The sequence below is a fragment of the Xiphophorus maculatus genome, chromosome 7 (assembly GCF_002775205.1).
Source record: "Xiphophorus maculatus strain JP 163 A chromosome 7, X_maculatus-5.0-male, whole genome shotgun sequence".
Classification (NCBI taxonomy): domain Eukaryota; kingdom Metazoa; phylum Chordata; class Actinopteri; order Cyprinodontiformes; family Poeciliidae; genus Xiphophorus; species Xiphophorus maculatus.
In genome coordinates, this window is record NC_036449.1 from 2,974,000 (window position 1) to 2,996,163 (window position 22,164).

General features: G+C 40.8%; 1 protein-coding gene across 1 annotated transcript; it reads left to right on the forward strand.

Moving 5' to 3' along the window:
• Positions 1 to 353: 353 nt before the first annotated feature.
• Positions 354 to 21,075, forward strand: rftn2 (raftlin family member 2). Its single transcript, XM_005803804.2, has 9 exons — positions 354 to 755; positions 13,462 to 13,642; positions 14,939 to 15,047; positions 15,149 to 15,311; positions 15,910 to 16,128; positions 17,707 to 17,813; positions 18,693 to 18,796; positions 18,885 to 18,966; positions 20,233 to 21,075. The coding sequence occupies exons 1-9, from the start codon at positions 617 to 619 to the stop codon at positions 20,437 to 20,439; spliced, it is 1,311 nt and encodes a 436-aa protein (XP_005803861.1). The 5' UTR covers positions 354 to 616; the 3' UTR covers positions 20,440 to 21,075.
• Positions 21,076 to 22,164: the final 1,089 nt, after the last annotated feature.

The window sequence follows — 22,164 nt, forward strand, 5'->3', positions numbered from 1 at the left end:
ATGCCTTGCTGCTGAAATGTGCTATACAAATAAAATTTGATTGATTGATTGATTGATTGATTGATTGATTGATTGATTGATTGATTGATTGATTGATTGATTGATTGATTGATTGATTGATTGATTGATTGATTGATTGATTGATTGATTGATTGATTGATTGATTGATACTTTCCGAACGCCTTACACTCAGGCTGCTATCGACTAATTTTACCACCATGCTTCATTACCCAAATACTTTCAAGACGTCCCGCATTTCGTTTAGTTCCTCATTGCTTTATTCTGAAGTTTTGGGCGGAAGTGATGTTTTTCCGCTCGTGAACTTGTTTACGGGGTGGAAACTTTTCTCCAGGAGAAGCGCGCGCTCTCTCCTGTCCACGCTCCCCCAGCAGCAGCATCCTCTGCTGCGGAACTCTGTTAAAGTCAAACCCGCTGCGCTGGATGTTTCCTTCCTGTTGCTACCATTCGTGCTTTGCATTCATCAATAAGGGATTATTGGCTCCGATGGAGCAGAGATGGAGCGGACCCGTTAGAAGCTGAAGTCTCCACAGTCCACCGGCGGCTCCTGAGTTGCTCCCACCCCGCTGAGAGAGCGCCTCTCCCCGCCTCGGGAAACATGGGCTGCGGCTTGAGGAAACTGGAAGACCCGGAGGACAGCAGTCCCGGGAAAATCTACTCCACCCTGAAGAGACCCCAGGTGGAGACCAAGACAGACACCGTGTATGATTATGTTCTGCTGGACTTCAGTTTGGAAGGTAAACCTCGGGAACTCTTTACTTTGAGTCGATTGGATGGATGAATGTAACCCTCTCTAAAGTGTTTCTCGCATAGTTTTTGTCATATTTCATATTACAGTTTCATAGCAAAATATTGACAGATAATGGTGATTAATATAAAAAAAATAATAGGCCAATTTAAATTATTGTGTAGTGTCTGGTATCATCAAATATGAAGTAATCTGTTGAAAAGTCGGCATGCTAAAAGTGGTTGTGTGCAGATGGAACATTGTTTAATGTCGTTTTTGTTTGTCTTAGTTGTCACTACCTTTCCTAAGGTCAGAAAAAGTTTAGTTCTGTGTGTGGGTGTGTGTGTGGGTGTGTGTGGACGCTTTTTTATTGTTCCAGTTTGGGGACAGTGATCTTTGGATTTATTAAATTCTTATCCGCTAAAAGCATTACATTGATTAAAGGTAAACGCAGCTCATCTCACCTGCTCGGCAATAGAAAACACTGAATTATCGCATCGTGCAAGTTATTTTTCTGCATTATTTCGGAGAGAATTTTACATACTGACGCTTCAAATGAACGGGCCATGCGGGGCTACAACCTGCCTGAGAGGTTGTGACACGTCGGTCACACAAATGACAAGCACGTGTTTTGTTTGTTTGTTGGTTTGTTGTTTTTTCTTATTCAAGTATTTAAAAGATGCCTGAGAGTCAAAATCCAGGGGGGAAAGTAACCCACACGTTTATGAATGGAGAGAGTTCAGTATTTTTCGGTACGATTTTGGATACATTCAAACTTTTTATGAATAAAAGAATCCGGTCTCTCTCTACTGAGCAACAAGGTACAAACCACCATAACACGACGACTTATACAGTCATCGTTATTCATAAATAATTGTCTTTTACTGAAAGGATTGCTAAATATGAGCAAGGTCATTTTGATTCAGTGGCACTACTGTAGTTAGACGTATCAGTTAAAACTTTACTGTAATATATATATATAAAAAAATCTTCATATCATTGCGAAATTTGACATGTGGAAAATAAATTTGTTTAATGGAAACATGGCAACTTAAGAAAAAAAACTCGTGAGAAAAGCTTTGACGCTAGGATGAGATGTTTTTATTTGTTTTTTGTTTGTTTGTTTTTATATATATATATATATTTGTTTGTTTGTTTGTTTTGTTTGACCGCATCAAAATTGGTTTATTCCGCAAAAGTGCAATGGAAATGCTTTTCTCGCCACATGACTATCGCATCATTTGAGTCACGTGATCAACAACCGGATGTTGCCACTGGCACAAACCACGAAGAAGACATGAAGTTTTTTAATGACTTATTGTGTGAACAAACTTGTTCACATGTGATTTTAAACGGGTATCTCGTCAACTGGAATTGCGAAATTGCATTTTTTTTGTTTTGACATTAGTGAAGTAAAAGTTTTGAACTGGCCACTGTATGATTTCTATGAGATCTCCAAGCAGGAAAATCATAAATGTTCTCTTATTCCCAGGACTGTTAATCCGTCTTAAATTTTGTCTCAAGGGAAACAATTTTCTCTGTTTTTTTTTTTTTTTTGGCCTTAAAAGTATCCAACATTTTAATTATAGCGTCTGTTATATTTTATTGTGCATATTATGTGCAGTAAAAATAATATTTCAACAAGACAAAGTGAAACTAGCACCTAAATTACTGTGTGAAATGACCAACCAGGCCTGAGATGCAGCAGACCTTTCCTGGCAACAGAGACGTTCATTCAGCCTGTCAAAAAAAGAGAAAATAGGTCACCAATGATTTTTTTTTCCCTCTCTTCCTCTCGTGGCTCTTTCCCTCCAAACGCACAAGGACACTCACTCATTCACACATCTTCCCCTGCAGCTAAATGAAACTCCCTCCCTGACACGTTAAAAAAACTAAAACACCTGCTGGCAAACGGAGTCTAATTTGAACGGCCCTGAGGATAATCCCTTCATCTGGGGCTCCAACTGGCTGCTTTTGCCGTGACCTATTTGGAAGGAAACGGTGATTAAGTTGTGAATGGGAGCTGGGTGTGTAAACAGCAGGCCGAGGGAGAAAAACGGTGAATCACAGAACAGAGAGCAGCTTCTAAAGTCAGAGATCAGGGAGGCTGAGCAGAGGTCCGCTCCACTTTAGATTGTGCCGTAATATGGAAAGGTGCCATGATTGATTCGGTGACCGCAGTGTTGACGTTTTTACACTTCATATAGCTTACTTTCTGTAGCATGACATCAAATATAATAGCTTTCGCTCAGCTGACCTCCATGCAACACTACATGTGTTTTCTACTCTAAAGTCCGTTCTCCATTGTCAAGTCTCACTCTAGCTGGTTAATGTCTGGTTCGGTACCAGCCCAGTTGGGTGTGTCTCCATTGGCAGCGTGCTCCTCGCTATGTGGGTATGAATATGGGCAGGAATGTGGGAGCGTGGGCGTGCAGGAGCTGTGGCCGGCGCGCCGTTGATGTCATGGTGTGTGTGTACCGTTGAGCAGCCAGTTTCTCTGAAATTTCTCGGTATATTAGTTTGTTGCGGATTGACTCAGTTCTGTTCAGCTAGTTTTTATATTGCCAATTCACAGCAAATGTTGTCTCACGGTACTTTAAAAAAAAAAATCATTTCAATTCAATGACACACACATTCCAATTCCAATCGAACAGCACATTAAGCTCAAATGATTCACAGTAGTTTCAAAGGTTTCCAAGGAAACCCAGCAGCTTGCATTGAGTGAGTAGCAGCGTTTTCGTTACAAATTTGTGCAAAACTTTGTCAGTGCTATATCATAATGTGGAAAAGATGCAATTTTGCAAATTGCGGTGTTTCCATTAAAAAAGAAACGCAATGAACATCACGCGTGAATGACTTTGGTCACGTGGTAAGTCATTAAAAAAACATGCCATCATCCTTCAGCTACTTCCTGTCGCCTTCTGGTTGTTGATCATGTGACTCAAATGATGCGAATAAACTGTATCCGTTGCAGTTTGGTGAAATAAGCCAATTTTGAAACGACCATTCTCACACAAAAGAAAACAACCTCATCCTAGTGCAAAAACGTTCAATCAAAAAACAAGGTTTTTTTTGTTTTTGTTTTTTTGGAAAATGGCATGTCTCAATTAATCAAATTTATTTGTCAAATTATGCAATTTTATGGTCAATGGAAACATAGCTACTGACTTGCACCATTCTGTCCTCTTGAATGAACATGTAGCAAGAATTGCTTTTGTTGTGTTGTTGACTTTAGAGCCTTAGGCTTTATTGGACTTAAAGTTTTATCACGACATTTTGTGGTGCTCTTGTGCTGACAATAAACGGGACGATAAGAGCAACTTTTCTAGATGACTGTATGACTCTGTCTGCATGACGCAGCAATCAAAGCCCCACAAACAAATACAGCTCTTGAAAAATTCCCATTTGTAACAAATATCTATAGAACACCAGTCACATAAAGAAGTGTGATTTGTAATACTAAGCAGCACACACTGTATTTAATCATATTTTCAAATGTATTGACATTCATTGATTCTCTCATTGAACAAACAGCGGAGGAAGTGGGAAAAATAACAATACAGACGATTCCCATTCATCAATGGCAATTTATCGACAAAGATAAATGAAAATTCTTTTCATGACAAGATATTTATCACGATAAATAATAAACAATAAATGATTCGATAATTCCCACCCCTCGATTAAATCGTGTGAAGCGATTTGCTAATGGCTGGGGTGCTAACAACTATTAGCAATACAAGCCAATGACATATTACGCTCTGTTTTATGCATTCCCACACACTACACACACATAATGGTCTGCTACAATTAAGCATTCCAGATTGTTAAACTAATGTCAACTTGACACAAAAAGCAGTTTTCAAAGGATGATTTGGATTTGGCTCTATGTGAAAAATAATTGCCCTAAAACCAAATAACTAGTTGCACCAACGTTGGGTGCAGTGAGTCTTTTACTTTATTGTGGAGCAATTGTGTTAATTAAGCCACAATAAAGGGATTTTAAGCTAAACAGACTCAAGAAGTCGTGACTTTGATTGTCATTCCAAGACCTTCAGTTTGTTCTTTTCTCAGCCATTCAGAGGTGGACTTACTGGGATGCTTTGTAACATCGTCCCTGCCGAACAATCCCAGTTTCCTTGAGCTTCAGGACACAAACTGGCAGACGGAGATTCTCCCAATGGATATTCTCCTACAGGTCTGAAGATTCCAGCAAATTGTCTAGATTATGAAGAGGGAAAAAACTAAAACCATCTCACTACCACCACAATGTTTGACTGCAAAAAATGGCTTAGTGTGAATTATGCCCATGAATATTTATAATAATAGTTTTCTCAGTTACATTTCTGCATCTGTTGTATCTGCACCATGTGGTAGAAAACCTTCACAGTCACGGCCTCTGCCCTCAGACACACGTATAAATAAAGCTTTTCACTCGCAGAGCGTCTTCATGTGACTCATCTGTGTGTTTGGATCCAAAAATACATGTGCTAAGTAGTAAATAAATAGATTTTCTTCCTGTTTTCACCTGTAGAGAATCCTAGCAGCAGACGGGGTTTCATCCTGATTCCTTTGGATACCCTCCTGATTCTCTGTACGAGCAAAGACCATTAGGTGTTAATTGTCCATGTTTGTGACTTTGTTACAGGAAGCGTTCAATCGAAAGAAGAAATGTGAAAATGACAGCATCACACCAGCAGTTTTAGAACATGCAAACACTTTGAAAACACTCACTTGCATTTTTTTTAATTGGACAAAAATGCTTTCACTGAGCGCGAAGCTCTCAGTGAAATACTTGACAGAATACAGAGATAACCTGTACTCTTCTGTAGAATAGAATAGCCTTTATTGTCTCACAGTCTAACTGTAATTTAGATGTAACTGACAGGATATTATGACATATAGGTTCGCACAAGGACAAAAGTATTAAAAATGCCTAAAATACAAAATTAAGAACAATATACCATACCGTAAGGACAAAATTATAACTTAAAATACTGAAAGGTTATCGAAAATAGCATAATCTGATCCAAGGAATGTCCAATTAAGTAGGATAATTTAAAAAAAAAAGTACAAAATGTGCAGTTATTTGTGCATAAAAGACAACAGACAATTTACAACATATGAAAATAAAACGGTGCAAATACCAGTTCACCCAGTTTGTAGTCGTCTGCTTACAACCGGCATCGTCTTTTCAATCTGCTGAGCTATTTCTTGCCAAATAAATGATTTTAGTACAGCACCACCCATATGAAGCTAATGTCTGCCAACCAGCTCACACCATGTTTTCAGAACGAAGACACTCTCACTTCACGTATGTTCTGACAGGATTCTCTCATCTAAAACCTAAGAAACAACACACACATCTCAAGGACATGTCAGGATTTTATGTTAACCAAATTCCACTTCACTTCCTCAGATAAAAGACTGTTTTTTTAATATGCTAGCATACATAGCAAGACTGCAAACAACGGGAAGGCAGCTTTACATCGCATTTTGCTATGAATAAAGGAAAAGGAAGGAAGAAAAGTGACTTTTGCTTTTTTAAAATGGTTTTAGTCTAACAGATTATGATTTGGCTCCTTTAGGTATTTCTATCTGTCAGGTTGTGATAACTAAATCTTGATCAATCAGTATATTCTGGAACACAGAGGTCAGATTCTCTTTGTTTCTGAAGACCCTGATGTTTTCTTAAAGCAAGGCCAATCAGCATTCACATAATGTGTCATGAAAGACCATACATGCACATGTATGATCAGCTGGTGTTCTATTCAACGAGCTCAGCTCACTGCCCTTCGATTCCTGGAGACAAACTGACCTAAAAACATTCCAGTTCCACTTGAAGGATTCTGAGCTGGACTCAGAATCGATCAAATCAATCACTTCAACGGCTAAAGGACGTCTCTGCTTCTCCTTGAAACTACCAAGCATTTCTGGGGCACACGCAGTGAGAACACACACCCCACCATCCCCAGAGCTCCCAGGCAGCTTGGCCTTGTTTCACATTGACTATATAGGAGACTTGATGTGGGGTCCGACTCTGATGCATCTCGCTAAAGTACCTCATGACTGCACTGACTCTGCCTTCTCAGATATAAAATGTAGAATAAATGATATCCATATTGATACTCTGGGAAGGGGAGGAAGCATCTGGACTCCAGCAGGACATTCAAAGCTATTGATCTCTTGATTGCAGACTGCTGAGTGTGGCCTCAGCTCAATAGCCACTTAGCTTATTCTGCTTTTGTCCACACCAACATGCCGACTCCCACCAGGAAGTGGAGCTCTGAGGATTTAAGAGTGATCAATCTGAGGGATTACCTCTTGTCCTGTTTACCATTAAGGTGCCATCATTAGTTCTGTATGGGACAGTTTCTCCAGGTACTGCCCAATTTTGCATTAAATAAGAAACGGATTTAAAATCACACTTGGATAAATTTGTTCACGCGATAAGTTATTAAAAACATTCCGCGCCATCGTCCTGCAACTACTTCCTGTCTTCTTGTTTGCTGTGGCAACATCTGGTTGGTGATCATGTGACCTGTGTGATGCAAAAAAATAGTGTTTCCATTGTAATTTTGCAAGATTAACCAATGGCTATGAGCATCCATAGCACCAAAACATTTGATCAGAAAACGAGTCTTCAAAAATTTTCATTAAGCAAATTTATTTTCAAAATGTAAAATTGTGTAAAATTGTTATATGGTCAATGGAAACTGAGCTAATGATTGTTTGAAATTTCCAAAGTATAGAACAAATTTCTAGACTGTTCTCCATTTTGACTTTCCCATTATGCGTGTCAGTTTTTCAACAAAAATTGATAGCAGATGTTACTGCTTAAGACTATAAGGTAAGGAAAACATTTTTATCTTCACACACTTAGCATGTATAAATAATGCAGTCGTTAATATTTGAATGGAAGTAAGAGGCAGCAGCAGGAGGTTCACTGTTTTAAGGGACCTAAAATCCTAATATGTTTATGTTCTTGATGCTGAATTCCATTTTTTCTTTATTTTTTGCTGAAATCAGATCTCATATCAACATGGCATAATGATATACCTTCATCAAAAACGTACTTGAAGTGTTGCTTTGTTTGAGAAATCCTTTCATCTCCATGGCAACCATTGAGCTGTGCAAAACACCTGGTTGGACCTAGCCCCGCCTTCGAGAATGAAACTCCTCCTCAGAGCTGCAGTTTCCAAGCTTCTGCCTCATAGAGCAGCGCTCCCCCGCAACTTCCCTATTCAACTCCTTCAGACTAGCCAGCAGCAATTAGCAAACACCTAGAGGAACTGAGCAACTGATGAGCTCATTATAGGAGCTACTGCTCAGTGGTAAAAACGTTGTTAAAGGGTTAATAGAGGAGTGATGAAGGTGGAGTTTCAGAAAGAGCTGGACTTTCTTAAAGAGACACAGGCCCAATTTCAAGACGTTAAATTATAAAGTCAAATTTCTTTTAAGTTATATCATATATACAGCATTTGTATAACAACTGAAGGTAACATAGTGTTATAAAATGTTACTATGTGGCTGGAAAGCACATAATTCTCCCCCTTTGAAGGGACTCAGGCCTTAACTCCACCTCTGTAGTTCACCCTGTGGTGCTAAGGGATCATTTAGGCTGTAAGGCATCGCTTCGTGCTCGTTGGGGGGTTATTTGTGTCTATTCTGTGGTCTGCACTCTTCTGTGACACATGAAGGCCTTTCTGTAATCAGTTCCCTCAAACTGTCACTTTCAGTTTGCTCTTCATGGAGCTGTAGAAGCTCTCTGATTAACAGAGCATGCATCAGTACGATCCATTTGAACATAAGAGGGAATGCATCCGCCTTACCCCGGTTGGAAGTGGTCCTTGAAGCCTCGGCCTTCGTGTTCCTGTGCACACACGGCCCCATCGCACAGGCACTTTGATTGGAACCAAGGGTTAACGGCCGACATGAAGGGTGTAGATGATAGCAAGCAAGGACGACTGCATGGGAGGGGGCAGTACGGAGGGATTTACAGGGTGGAATGGTTTAACCTGTCGCCGAGGTGTTTGGTAATCTTCTGAAAGGTGGTCAGACCTGCTGGGCGTCGGGCCACTCCGTCTGCCTCTAATCTCTGTCTGATCTCAGGATCCAGTCCTGGATTATTTCAGATTAAAGTCAGTTTTGCACATAATAAATTTAGAGCAGCTTTCAAGGACAGGGAAAGGTAACTCAGAACTGCTTTCTTTGTCTGCGTGACTCCAGAGAAGTCGTGAATGACATACAACAGGAAGTTGATGCAGTGACGTAAAACAATAGACAGAAGTATCACGAATACTTTAGTTAGACCTGGATTAGCTTGTTTTTATGGCTCATCGCCCATGGCAGCAGTGACCGGAAATAGAAAGTCTTCAGGACGTTCCGTCATTTCTCCCTGGAGCGCTAGACATGTTCATTTGTTTTGGTTGCATTTACCCAGAATGCCCTGCGTTATAGTTTGTTTCCTGCTTTTTGAGCAGTCTCTGGTTTGCTTGGGATTCACATATGTTCACATATTCGCAGCACGCCAGAGCTCACCTCAACTGAACAGAGTCCGAGGTCCGTAGGAGGATCAGAGTTTGGGTTTTAGGTCCAGATCAGAGTTTGATTGGACCCAAACAAACCGGACTTCCCAGGCAAACTAACTGTTGGACTAAACTGGTGTGAATATACGTTACATTTTAATTACCGTTTACATGTAAATGCATGACATTATAGCCAAGTGGCTCATTTCCAGCTCTACTCTCATTGGCAGGCTGATGTAGATGGTGTTTAATAGCAATAATTATAAAAACTAGTAATTTCTACTGTACAAAACAAAACTCTTCATAAAGGAGAAATGGGGGAAATTAAACAGTTGTCATTTGCATTCTAAAATGGTTCAATTATTTTGACTTTTAGTTGATAAATAAATTGACCAGAGTTAGCATAACCGTGCTAAAAACAGAGTTGTATACAGTTAGGCTATGCTAAGCTAAGCAGGCTAATTGTGTGACTAGAAAAATAGCTACTGTAACAAACAGCCTGGCCCAATAAGACGAAAAATCTACATTCAGCAATAATTTTACCATGGCTCAAAACCATCAGCTAAATTAATAATCATTGAAATAAAAAATAACCGTTGCCTTGATAGCAGAGTGCACCCATCATGGCTTTACATATTACCGATGCTATGAAACAGAAGAGTCTAATCTAGAAACCCTGACTCTACATAAATGTTCTGCTTTTTCACCATAGAAGCATAAAAAAAAGAAAACTGCCAAAAACCCGACATATTTGTGTCTCTGCCAAAGCTTTGGTCCGCAGCCGTGCATCACAGAACAGAACCGGGCTCCACAGATGTGTAGATGTCCCAAAGGTTTACAGATGTGCTCTGTGGTGTCTGTTATTACTGCAGCTTGTCCTTCCCTCCTCGTCCTTTTAGCTGAGATTTCTGCCCCTCTGAGAGGCAAGTCATGCCTCTCAGAGGGCATGACTCTGGTTTGCCCTCAGAGTCAAACCAGAGTCATGGTTTAAACAGAGGTTCAAGTTATTGTCTCTTGTTTACAGTCGTGTCCCATATTTGTGGGATGATGTCCACAAAATCTTGGCTGGGTAGAGTTTATCCTTTTTTTTATATCATTGTTTTCTTTGCTCCTCGCTGCCAGGCAACGCCCTCTTTTGCTGGCCTTAACAGAAGCGCTCATAAACTGTGGTCCTTGGCTCTGAACCTCCCTTAGCTCTGTCGTCCCCTCTCTGTTTTTCTGCTCCCCTTAAACTGCCTCCTTCTTCTTTAACCCCCTCCCCTCTTCTTCCTTTCCTCCTCCTCCACTCAACTTTTCTCCCACGCAGTTCTAAACAGAGGGCTCAGTGTCCGAGTGGACTGGTCAGGCAGGCGGTGGGGGGCAGAGGAGGTGGAGGAGGAAAGCAAAATGTCAGAATAAAAGCCTGGTGTGGATGTGTTTTGGTGAGCCATCATGGCTCTCCTGGGAGGGTTTGGCTGCGGTGAAGGTCGCCCCCTCCTCTGGTATCAACCCCAAACTCTGCTCAGTGTGGGGCTGCTGGGCGATAAAATCAATTATCAATTAATCCAATTCTTTTGGTTTTGAAGATTTCCTTTTAGAAAAATCTAGATTTCTCTTTCACCAAAGCCATCCTTTGATTTATATAGATCTGAGTGATGTCAGCCCATCTTACCAACCATGTTGTTTGACGCGCGTGTTTTACAGCTTCTAATTAGTTGGACTTTGAATTTAGGTTAGGTAAGAATTGAAAGCGAAAAAATATGAATTCAAGTCAGAAATGAAATTTGGTAAGACAAAATCTGAGATTTTATTTTTAAACTATGTTGCCTAGTTCTACTTCAGGATTCTGCGTAGCCATGAAATGGCTGGAAAATTGTACAGTGAGTTTGATATTTTTTGTTAAGATAAGTCTGGAAGAATGTACAGTTGGTTTTAAAACTTAAACTTTAAACTTTTGATTCATAGGATGACCTCAACCTTTATGTCTTCCTTTAGTTTTGTGATCTGCATCTTCCTGACGTCTCCTGCTCAAATGAGAAGTTTCAATGCAGGATGGGGAGTTGAAGTCAACCCACCAATTTGGCATCCAAATGCATCTTGGGAGGCAGTGAACCCAGAAACAAATGAAGAGTAAGGGCTGTGACAAACAAAAAGCAAACAGCAGCAGAACAAGCCCACAGAGCATAAACACACTGATCTTAGTGCCTGCATAGCTGCATTTCCTTTACAAATGTGCACAAATTTTTGCACATCGAAAAAATACAATTTCTCAGTTGTAAACCACACCCCTTTTAATCCCAGCTGTATGATCTGAAAGCAGACATACACCGGGAGCTCTCCAGAAGAACTTTTATGATGTTAAGGGAAAAAGTAATCTGTGATCTGAATGACGTAGCAAGTGACAGAACAAATAAAAAGTGAGCAATTTTACTGCTTTTGTTTGACCTCTAGAATTTTTTAAGTTTGGGTTTTACATTGGAGCCAAGCTTCTTGAACTGGGTCTGCTTGAGGTGCCAAACAAACAAAGCACTGAAACTCAGTTTTTTGGAACTTTGTGAAATATACAATCATCATATTGATGACAAGCTGCAATTTAAAGTTAATTGTTTTTGGTCTGAGATGACCTAATCCACACTTTTCTGGAGTTTTCCTGAAAGTAAATACCTGTGAAGTAGCCCGCTGAATCACAAACCACTTTTTAGCACCAGGTTCTTTCATGATTTGTGGGAGAAAATTGATACCAAAACCCAAATAGTGTTTTTATTCAGTTTCCTGTAGTGTTCAATACACTGATGAAATTTACAACATTTTAAAATTTGTAGGAACCTTGGGTCTTCTCCATGTGACGGTTCTTGGTTCCTCTCGGTTCCCCCATGTTCCAGCGTCTGACTTGCAACCCGAATCCGTCGCTGCTTCATCTACCTTTGAAGCGGCGGTAAAGCCCACAGGAATTCCAGTAAAATGCAGCAGTGTTTGCCCCAGCTCCATCTTTACTGGTTGGGTCTAATGGGAACCAGTGAGACCACAGTGATGTCAGCTGTGCGCCGGACTCCCAAACCTCTGGTTGTTTGTTGGTTAGAGAGCGGTGGGGGTGTTGTTGTGCGGAATGCTCCCACTACCACAAACACACACGCCCCCCCACACACACACACGCTGTTTACGGACCTCATGTTAACTTAAGCTCTCACTTTCATCCTGGTAAAACAGGCAATCAACTAAAATGTTAAAAATAATTCCTGTGTAGTTTAACTGCTGGGCTTCAATCATTACTTTGACTCCAAGCTTGTCTGAGCCTGAAATAAAACCATAGAACAACTCACATAGAAGTCCCAGTGGAAGCAGTATACCACAGTAATTACTGCTCTGATTACCAAAGGGAAAACAAAAACATTCAAATCTTTAGATGCATTAAAGGAGAAATGCAAAGGTGATCAACATAAAAAGATTTGTTAATTTATTCAATTCAGAGACGTTTATCCAAGTAAATTCTAAACATATTAAGTTTATTAAGTTGTCATGTTCAACAAATGTCAATAAAGTAAGTTTGACAAGCTTATTTTGTTTAAATGGAACACAAACTAATTTGTTTTTTAAAGTTGGAGCACCATGTCTCTTTTTTCAGTGTCGTAAGTAGAGAGCAGGATTGTGTGCTGTTTCTTTTTTTCTTCATAAAAAAAACAGCACACAGGTTAAACTGATTTAAACCTATTAACATTTCTCTTCAGCATCTGTATAAACAGATCCGTAATTAGGAGCAGAGGTAACATCCTGCTGCACACCGAAAAACAAGAATGGAGCTCCAACTTACAAAAAGGAAAGGACTTGAGTTAATTTGTTACATGTAATCAAATTAAGTTTGTCAAATTTAATTTATGTAAGTTTGTTCAATGTTAAAACAGCTAACAGTTTGTTGCTGAATTCAGCCTTCCTATTATCTGCATTAAGCCTTGCTCTCTCACAGCCTGACTGAAGCCTGGACTTTATGTCATAGAAAATAGTTTACAGTGCAATTATTCCATGATAACAGAGGAAATACTACTAAAACCCTGCATTTGCTATTATATCTGTATTTAATAATAACATTATTTAGTTCTTCAACATATTTAGTCAAAGATATTGAGAGTCATTGTTGGAGGTCCAAAGAGCCTGTGTGGTTCTGGAGCCTCAGGTTGCCGACCCCTGACCTGGCCTAACTGTGTGTCCCCACAGGTAGCCGTCCTACCGTCCAGTATGTGTCCTCCCTGTCTGAGTTGCCTCAGGCCCTGCAGTCCTTCTACACCCAGGGCTACGTCCTGGCCACCCTCCACCCCATCATCCTGTCCCTGGGCCGGAGCCACTCGCTGCCCTTCAGCCTGCTCTACCGCGCCGTCCTGGCCCGTCCCAGATCCAGGTACGCCAGCCTACGACCCGAACCAGGTCCCCACCCCACCCACCCCCAACAGTCACAGTCATGCCATGGAGCGACACGATGAAAGATAGATGAGGTCAGCTGCATATTTAATAGGCAGTCTCAGATGGAGGTCAGACTGGAGGAGGAGGAAATGTTTTGGTTTGAGTTGCATTTTCTACGGATTCTATTGGCTAGAAATTCACTCAACAACAGGGGTGTTTGAGCAGCCAATGAGGAGGCAGAGTGTCTGAACTCTGATTGTGGGTTGGCTGTAATACTGTAACTATCATGGATTTATTGTAAGAAAGACAATGTGTAGTGATCAACCAACACAGAGCGGCATAAACTTGTGAAGTGGAATGAAACTGATTTTTTTTTTTTTTAAGTGTTAAAACCCAGAAACAATATTTAATAGAACTACATTTTGCTTGGTGTAAGTCTGTAGCTGGTTTGGACATGTTACAGCTGAATTCTCTGTCCTTTCTTCTGCTTTGACTGGGCCAGTCTAACATATGAATACATGATTCTCTAGCTGTGGTACAAGTGCCACCAGTATCACATGAGCTGCGAACAGTAGGACTCAGAAGAAACAATGCAGTCAAACATTATTTTGTACAATGAATTCAAGGCTTATCAAACACTGTAAGCTAAACTGTGATGTAAAGCTACTGAGCTTAAGCAGCTAAAGAGATGTGGCAGCCATGTTGGATTTAGAGCTGTGGATTGCTGGGATATATTTGATTTGCAGCTGGAATATAGAACTCAGACTTCAGACGGCCTTCCTGTTTTGTTTTTCCCCAAGAAGTTTTGACTTTGGTTCAAATGGAACAAATAACTGGGAGGGCTCTGTTTTATTGCTGTCTTAAAATGGTGTTAGACACGTTATTATGGTGATACTTGGAAACTTTGTGTTGACTGAGCTGGTAATTGTAAAAGAAAAAAAAATCTAATCTTATCCATTCCATTGTAGCTCTAGCTGGATGTCCATCCAGGTCTTTGAGTAAGCCATTTTAGCACATGAATATGCTTTGATCTCTGTCTGCGTGTTTGTGATCATTGTCCTCCACCCAACTCGCTAGTCGTCTGCAGCCTCTAGCAGGTTTTCTTACAGGTTTGTCCTATGTGTAGCTCCATCCATTCTATCAATTCAGACTCATTTCATTAAATTCAGTTTATTTATATAACCTGAATTCATCAGTAGATGCTCTCTGTGCAGGTTTTTATTGACCAAATTCTGCATTTGACATTGGACACTGGTGTTTTGTTTTTTTTTTCCTTCTGTTTTGGTGCTTTCAGCAACCAGATTGCGTCCACGTGCCACAGCGCGCCGGTGCTGAGGGTGGAGGAGTGGCCTTTACCCGGGGACTCGCTAACTAGCGACACGGTGCGGGCGCTGATTGACAGGGTCAGACAGCTCCTGGAACCACACCTCTGAATATTCAGCCTCAGGAAAAGCCCCGGACGCTTTGGGTCTAACTTTGCTCGTGTGTGGCGTGCGTCCTGCAGGTGAACAGCAGCGCGCGAGGAGGCGTTCAGTTCGTTGGCTCCGTCCTGCAGCAGGTGAGCGGCGTCACCAACGGGCGCTTGCACAGCCCCAAAAGAGGCTGCCGCTCCCCGCCTCGTACGCCGCCTGGAGACAGAGAGCAGGAGGAGCGCGCCTACAGTCCAGGTTTGACCCTACCTATAGTATTTTACTGTTGTGCTTTTGTGATAAACAATAAACGTGACAATAAGAACTACTAGTTTCTGTTTTAGCGAACTGAATACTCCTCTAGAAAATGATTCCCATTGGTAATGGTCTTCTTTAGGACGCCATTCACACAGTGTGATTTGCGTCACTAAATTGCACACAGCAACTTCATTTAATTATATTTGGTAATTAATTATTTACTGATACTTTTGAGCAAACAGAGAAAATATTTAAACTAACAATACCGAAAATATGGACAGTTTGGAGGGGGTTTGAAACGTCATTAATTGGAATTTATGGCGACAACGATAAATCAGAATTGTTATAATGCCAAAATGTATCACGATAAATGATAAACGATATAAAAATGGCCACCACTAGCTGGATTTACTCTCTGTTGTTCAGCAGGGTGTTGGAGCTAAAGTTAAATATCCAAGGGCAATGTAAATAAAGCAACATTTCAAACAAGTCACTAAAGAAGGATTCTTAGCTTTTGAAAAAGCTCTGTTGTAAAGCATGTAAAGCTTGAAGCACCTATTCCTGCTCATAAACCCACATTTCCTGTCTGCTCCTGAAGACTTGAGTCTGCTGGTCTTCTTCCATTCCTGGCCCCCAGGCTGCGTTCCTCTGGACTCGTTGGGCTGCCAGTACCACCAGGGGGCGCTTTCTATGCGGGTCTCCAGAAAGGGCCAAGTTGTCAGTGCTCTGGAGGCTGACTGGCTGGAGCTGACCGCTGCTTACTACCGCAAAGGCTGGACGCTGGTCGACTCCTTTGTGTACTGGGACACACCTAAAGGTTGGTCTGAAGCTGCACAAGCGTGGGGGGATGGCGGGGTTAACCCCTTTAGCAAAACTATTTGTTTCAGGTAAACGCCCAAGCAGCAGTGGTGGTTCTAACAGGAATGGTGCCCTGGGCAAGCCCCTCCTTCTACTGCCCCCCAACCAAATAAAATGCAAGCAATTATCTGGTTTTTTTTCTAGCAGACAGCAAGGAAAACTTGTAGCAAACTTGTTCAGGGCACAACCAACGTATAAGATATATTTTATTTTCTTATTCTTGGGTGTCACCTCGCCTTGGTGCTGCCCTGGGCAACTGCCCAAGTAGCCCACATCAAAAACACCTAGTGCACCTGAGGAAAACAAAACACACACACACACATTCATTCAAAAATCTACATTTCACTGTTTTATTGACCTCTAGTTTCTTTTCTTCTGGGTTTAGAACAGGGTCTGTATTTAATCTGTGATAATCCAGTCCAGACTTTTTCCGTATTCTAGATTTTAACTGATTTAAATTTGTCCAGATGCCAGAAAAGGCCACACTGTTGAATCAGAGCAGCATGTTGTCATGATTTGAACCCAAGTAAGGATCAAGCTAAAGAAGAGCACTGATAAGAGTTTGGTGGGTCCAGTTTTATATTGTCCTCAGAAGGCTTTTTCATTAAATGAAAGCATAAAATGGACGCCGTAGCTGCTTCCATGCATGCGTTGGATTCCTGACATACTCTGGAGTCGTTCCAGAGGGGTGCTTCCTGGGAAGGTGAATGTTTTAATCCACTGGATGTTTGTTGGGAACTTTTCCCAGCCCCTGTAGCCTGCTGGAAGCTTTGATGGCTGCTGCTAAGCTTTGGGGATCTCTGCTACTGTTCTGGTGGGAGAGGCTGCCCCTCTGCTGCTCCCGGACACGTCCTTGTTTGGACCCAAGCGTTCAGGATGTTATTTATTTATTTATTTATTTATTTACTGGCTTCACAGGGGTGAGCGTTGCATCTGGTGTATGATGCAAATGTCAGCTGTTCGGCACAGCAACAGGAAGTGAGGTCGTTGAGGTCTGGAGGACGCTCCAATTTTAGATCCAGCAGGGGAGAGAGAGGAGACAAAACAGGAAGTGGCCGTTTTTTGTGTGTAGGAATCTGGAAGGAATGGGGGAAAAAACGGGTTGATGGCTCAAACACACACACACACATAGGCACATGGAACATTTTAAACAACTTTGTTTTAAAGCTGCAGTTTGTAACTTTCATAAAAAAAAAAAAAAATTAACCTAGTTAGATATTTGCATTAGATGAATGGAACAAAACGACCCAAACCTAATAAAGGTTTGGGTCGTTTTGTTCCATTAGGTTTGGGTCGTTTTGTTCCATTCATCTAGATCCCCTCATTTCAAACACACACATGGGAGCTGTCAACCTATTTCTAATAACTGGGTCATTTTAACTCATCACACTCAGCTACACTCATTTGAGGTTCATCCACTGCTAACACAATAACACATCTTGTGTTTACTGCAGTCAGAGCTCCCCCTGGTGGGGAATCAGTGAAGTAAATCATCAAAAACCCAAAGTTGAGATGTGTGTGTGTGTGTGTGTCACAGGTGAGCCGGTTCCCAGATCTCTGGAGGGACTGTTTGTGTACGAGGAGCGGAGCACCGCCCCTCCCCCTAACGATACCATCGTGGTGGAGCAGTGGACCGTCATCGAGGTGGGTCACTCCAAAGGTCACGGCTCCACCCTGAAATGTGACCTTTAAGGGTTCACAGGGTGTGTTTTCCTGGTTCACACCAGAACCATCTGGATCAAGTTCTTCTTATTGTTAAACAAGAGTAATGTGGTGTGTGTTTATGTTCACCCCAGTTAATCTGACACCCATAAATAAAATCCAGAACAACAACCTGCCTTCAACAGTCACCTAACAAGACCCTCCACCCCCAAGCTAATGTTTTTTCCTGGTGGATGTTTTGATATTTTCCTCGCAAAACATAATTAATTAATTTCAAAAACCATCCAATGGTTGCTTCTGGATAAAAGAAATATCCAGAAATGAACTTGTATGTCCATTTTCACTTCCTGTAACCAATTCAGCCAATTATCCAATCAAAACGATGAGCATCAGAAACAATGTTTTCCTGAATTTCTCCTTTGTGAAACAAGATTATATTCTATCGCCATCTTCACTAAGTTCTTTTAACTTATATTTTATAATACTGATGGAAAACCAGATTACATTTTATAGAAATCTTAAAAAATTAATATATGATTTATTTGAATCAATAAATTCCAGTGGTGGTAAACGGAATTGGTTGGACCAATGTATATTTATGCATCACAGTCAAAGTCTATACAAAGCTGGCAGAGACATACCTCCAAAAGATCTGACTCTACAAAGAATTCACTTAGAGGGACTGATTATTGATGCACACCACACTTTTCAGATTTTCACCTGTTAAAATCTTAAATATTTCTGCGTTACCTTCAGCTATAATACCGTAGCATAGAGAGCAACTTGTGACACAAAAAAAATGAAATGAAGAGATCTGAGCATTCAGCTACAGATTCATCTGTAAGTCTGCGGTGTGTTCAGGGCTCTGACGTGAAAACGGACTACGGGCCGCTGCTTCACACCCTGGCTGAGTTTGGTTGGCTGCTCACCTGCGTGCTGCCCACCCCCATCATTCGACACGACAGGTGGGTACAGAGTGGGTTGATGCATGGCGTTATGTTAGGCACTTCTGACTGATATTGTGTTTGTTTTTCCATTCCGCTGATCATGCAGCGACGGGAACCTGGCCACAAAGCAGGTGGTGTTCCTGCAGAGACCGGTCAGGACCTCCACATCCGGATATCTAAAGAACCAGGTGGGGCGAAAAAGAAAGGTCCTCAACGTTCTCAGACATCCTCAACGTCTGAGATGTCTCAATGTATTTACGCTAATGTAAATACATTTACATTAGCTAAATATATTAGCTAATATATTTGTATTAGCTAATGCAAATATAACCATAACAAAACGAGTGATATAATTTCCATTTGAAAGATTTTGTCTTTTTTTTTACCAAAAACTGGATGACAACAGTCCTCAGTCTGGTGCTTTGTCCTTCTTTTTTGAAGACAGATTGTCACCCAGCAAAATTTGCTGCCATGACAGGCTTATGACAGGCTGAGTTAATTCTAGGAATGCACTGATTGCAATTTTGTGGCCAATCATCAATATTTAATTTTTAAAAATATTTTTGGGCTCCCATTGTCTTTATTTAACAGTGAATCTACAGAAAAGCAGCTTTTGAAAGAGGAGGAAGACATGGGGCAGAGGTTGACCCGCATCAAAAACTCCTTTTTTGTTGACAAGCTACTCATCGAACGTGGTCAATATTAGCTAATACAAATATAACCATAGCTTTTATTTTAAAATGTATGTTAATATTAACATTTTAAAAACATTTAAGTCTGGCAAAAGTGTAAATGCAGGAGAAATTTACTAGGGGGTCAAAAACATTTTTCACAGCACAGTTGTCATGGAGGTGAAAGTGATGCTTAGAATGGTTCTCATAGAAAACCATCATTATGACAACTAGATCTACTGCATTTGCCACTCTAACTGCGTTTCCATCCACCACAAAATTGTGTAAATTGGAATTGCAAATATTTACTTAATAGAAACACGGCAATTTGGAAAAAACTCATGTTTTGGGATTAAAACGTTTATTGCGCTAAGATGAGGTGATTTTTTTTTCTGGCTGTATAGAAATTATTGTATTTTACAAAGCTCCAGGAAACACTTTTTGTAATAACTCATATTACATGAGTTATGTTATCAACCACTGCATGGTTACCACTGGCGGAAATGACAAGAAGACGACAGGAAGTATCAAGTGGGTTGATGGGGCGGGATGTTTTTTATCGACTTATCACATGGGATTTTAATCGTGTTTCGTTTTTAGTGGAATTTTTCAATTGCAAAATTGTGTTTCTTTTACATTAGTGGAAAATCAGCAAAGTTTTACGCACCTTTGTAATGGAAACGCAGCTAATGTTTAAGTGGATCTCATCGCTGTGAAACTCGTCATTTCATGGTCAGGATCAGTTTCCGGTTGTTGATGCTCCTCTTCCTCTCGCCTCCACAGACTGTCTCGGCGCACAGCGAATTGTCGAGTCGCTCCGTGAGCCGCGTGGTCAGCAGCTCCACCCCCACAGAGGATCTCTCCCTCGCCGTGGGCGGAGGCATCGGGGGCTTCCCGGTGTTCGGAGGCGGTTACTCCGGCTCCCTGTCCCACCTGGAGGACGGGGGCTTTGAGCAGGAGGAGGGGAAGGCCGAGGTCACCTGCATGTGACCTGGAAGGAAACTGACTCAGCACTTTTTGGGCTGATTTTATGAAAGCCATAATATTAAGAAGGACCAAGGAGCTGAATCACTTTATGACTTATTTTTGATCGGACAGCGAAAGAAGGGAAAGCTGCTCCACTGTTCAGACTGGAATTTCTGCATCATCAAATTTCATCTCCATCTTTACTGCTCAGTATTTCTTACAGAGATCCTTCAGTCTTGTGCCTGAGACACAAATAACTGTTCAGATGACTTTTACATGGTACTGCTAATATGCTGCAGCGGAACAATTTTAATTTTTTTATTTTAATCCAAGGTATTCTGTAATTAAAGTGACTGTTATGGCTTAAGCAGGGATTTTACAGATGTCAGTGTCGTAACGCATCTATTGCTGTTGTGATCCACTTGAAGATTAGAGAGAAATGGAGCTGCAGGAGGTTGGGAAAAAATCATTCTTGTTGCAGAAATGCTGAAGTATTCGTGCTCTGCTCACGCTTCATATGAGAGGCCTAAGTTAGACTTTGTACAAGTAGACATACCATTGGAACTTTTTACATTTTCTTCTAAAAGGACAGAATTGAGATGATGTTGTAGATCAACACATTTGTCAAATGGATGAACAATAAACTAGATTTTCAGATTTTTCTGTGTAAAACTTTAAAAGGAATCAATTATTTTCCTTTAACTTCACAATAATACGTCGTACTTTGGGTTGATCTTTTGGAGAAACAAATATCCCAATAAAACACACAAGTACTTGACCTTGTATTATTGCATTACTACAAGGTTTGTAGTTATAACATGACAAAACATTTTTTTTAAAGTTTCAGAAGGTGTGAATACTTTTGTGATTCGCTTTAAGCTGTTTTTTTTTTAGAGATAACGAGTAAAATGGACTAATTGGAAGAACCAATAACGTCACCATCCGGACTCCAGATGTCAGTAGTGTCCCAGCTCTTCCTTTTTTTTTTTATAGGAACTTCTCCATTCATTTCTGTCGCTGTTGATGTTTTCTTGTGTAATGTACATGTGCACTCTTCTTACGGCAGTTGAGAGAGGACATTTTCAGCGTATGTTTTTTTTCCCCATGGTTTTCTCACAATAAGTTAATCTGGATCATATCACAAGATGACGGGTGTGTGTTAAAACCTGATTTCATTCTTCTAAATTAAGCTTGTCGCCAATGTATGGATTTGAAGGACAACTCATTATTTTGAGAAAACCATTGGGAAAAGCATATGCAGAAAATGGCCGCTCGGCTTGTGTACTCTTCTTATATTCAAAGATTATCCATAATTCCACCTATCAACAAGTGTTCATACACGCACTTCATCTTTAATTCTTATCATCTAATTTTCAGTGACCACTGTGGTCAGCAGGTGGCAGTACTGAGAAGTCCAACTACATGCGTGGTGTTGGTCACCATCTGGGAAAAATGTGAACTAAGTGTTTTCTACATTTTCTTCATGTTTCTGTTATTTACTGGAGAACAGAGACTTTTCTCAAGTTTCAAAGGTTTTTATTAGATAATATATTAAAAAACACGAGACAAACTCCCACACTTCTAAATGTTGGCCTCTTCTTCACCTGCTGTTGGAGGCAGGAGCTTTTACAGGCAAGCTTTTTCATACATTATATGATTTTATCAGGATTCTTCGCCGTCACCAGGACACGAGTCATGGTAGCTTCCAGCTGTTCTCTGATCAGATAGAACTGCAGCCGTCCACTCTTT

What these genes read in the sequence shown, in the direction of transcription:
- rftn2 (XM_005803804.2), top strand. Translation starts at nt 617, where the DNA reads ATGGGCTGCGGCTTGAGGAAACTGGAAGACCCGGAGGACAGCAGTCCC. An exon ending in GGAGCGCGCCTACAGTCCAG is followed by an intron (nt 15,312 to 15,909) that starts GTTTGACCCTAC and finishes CTGCTCCTGAAG; the next exon opens with ACTTGAGTCTGCTGGTCTTC. An exon ending in AGCAGTGGACCGTCATCGAG is followed by an intron (nt 17,814 to 18,692) that starts GTGGGTCACTCC and finishes CGGTGTGTTCAG; the next exon opens with GGCTCTGACGTGAAAACGGA.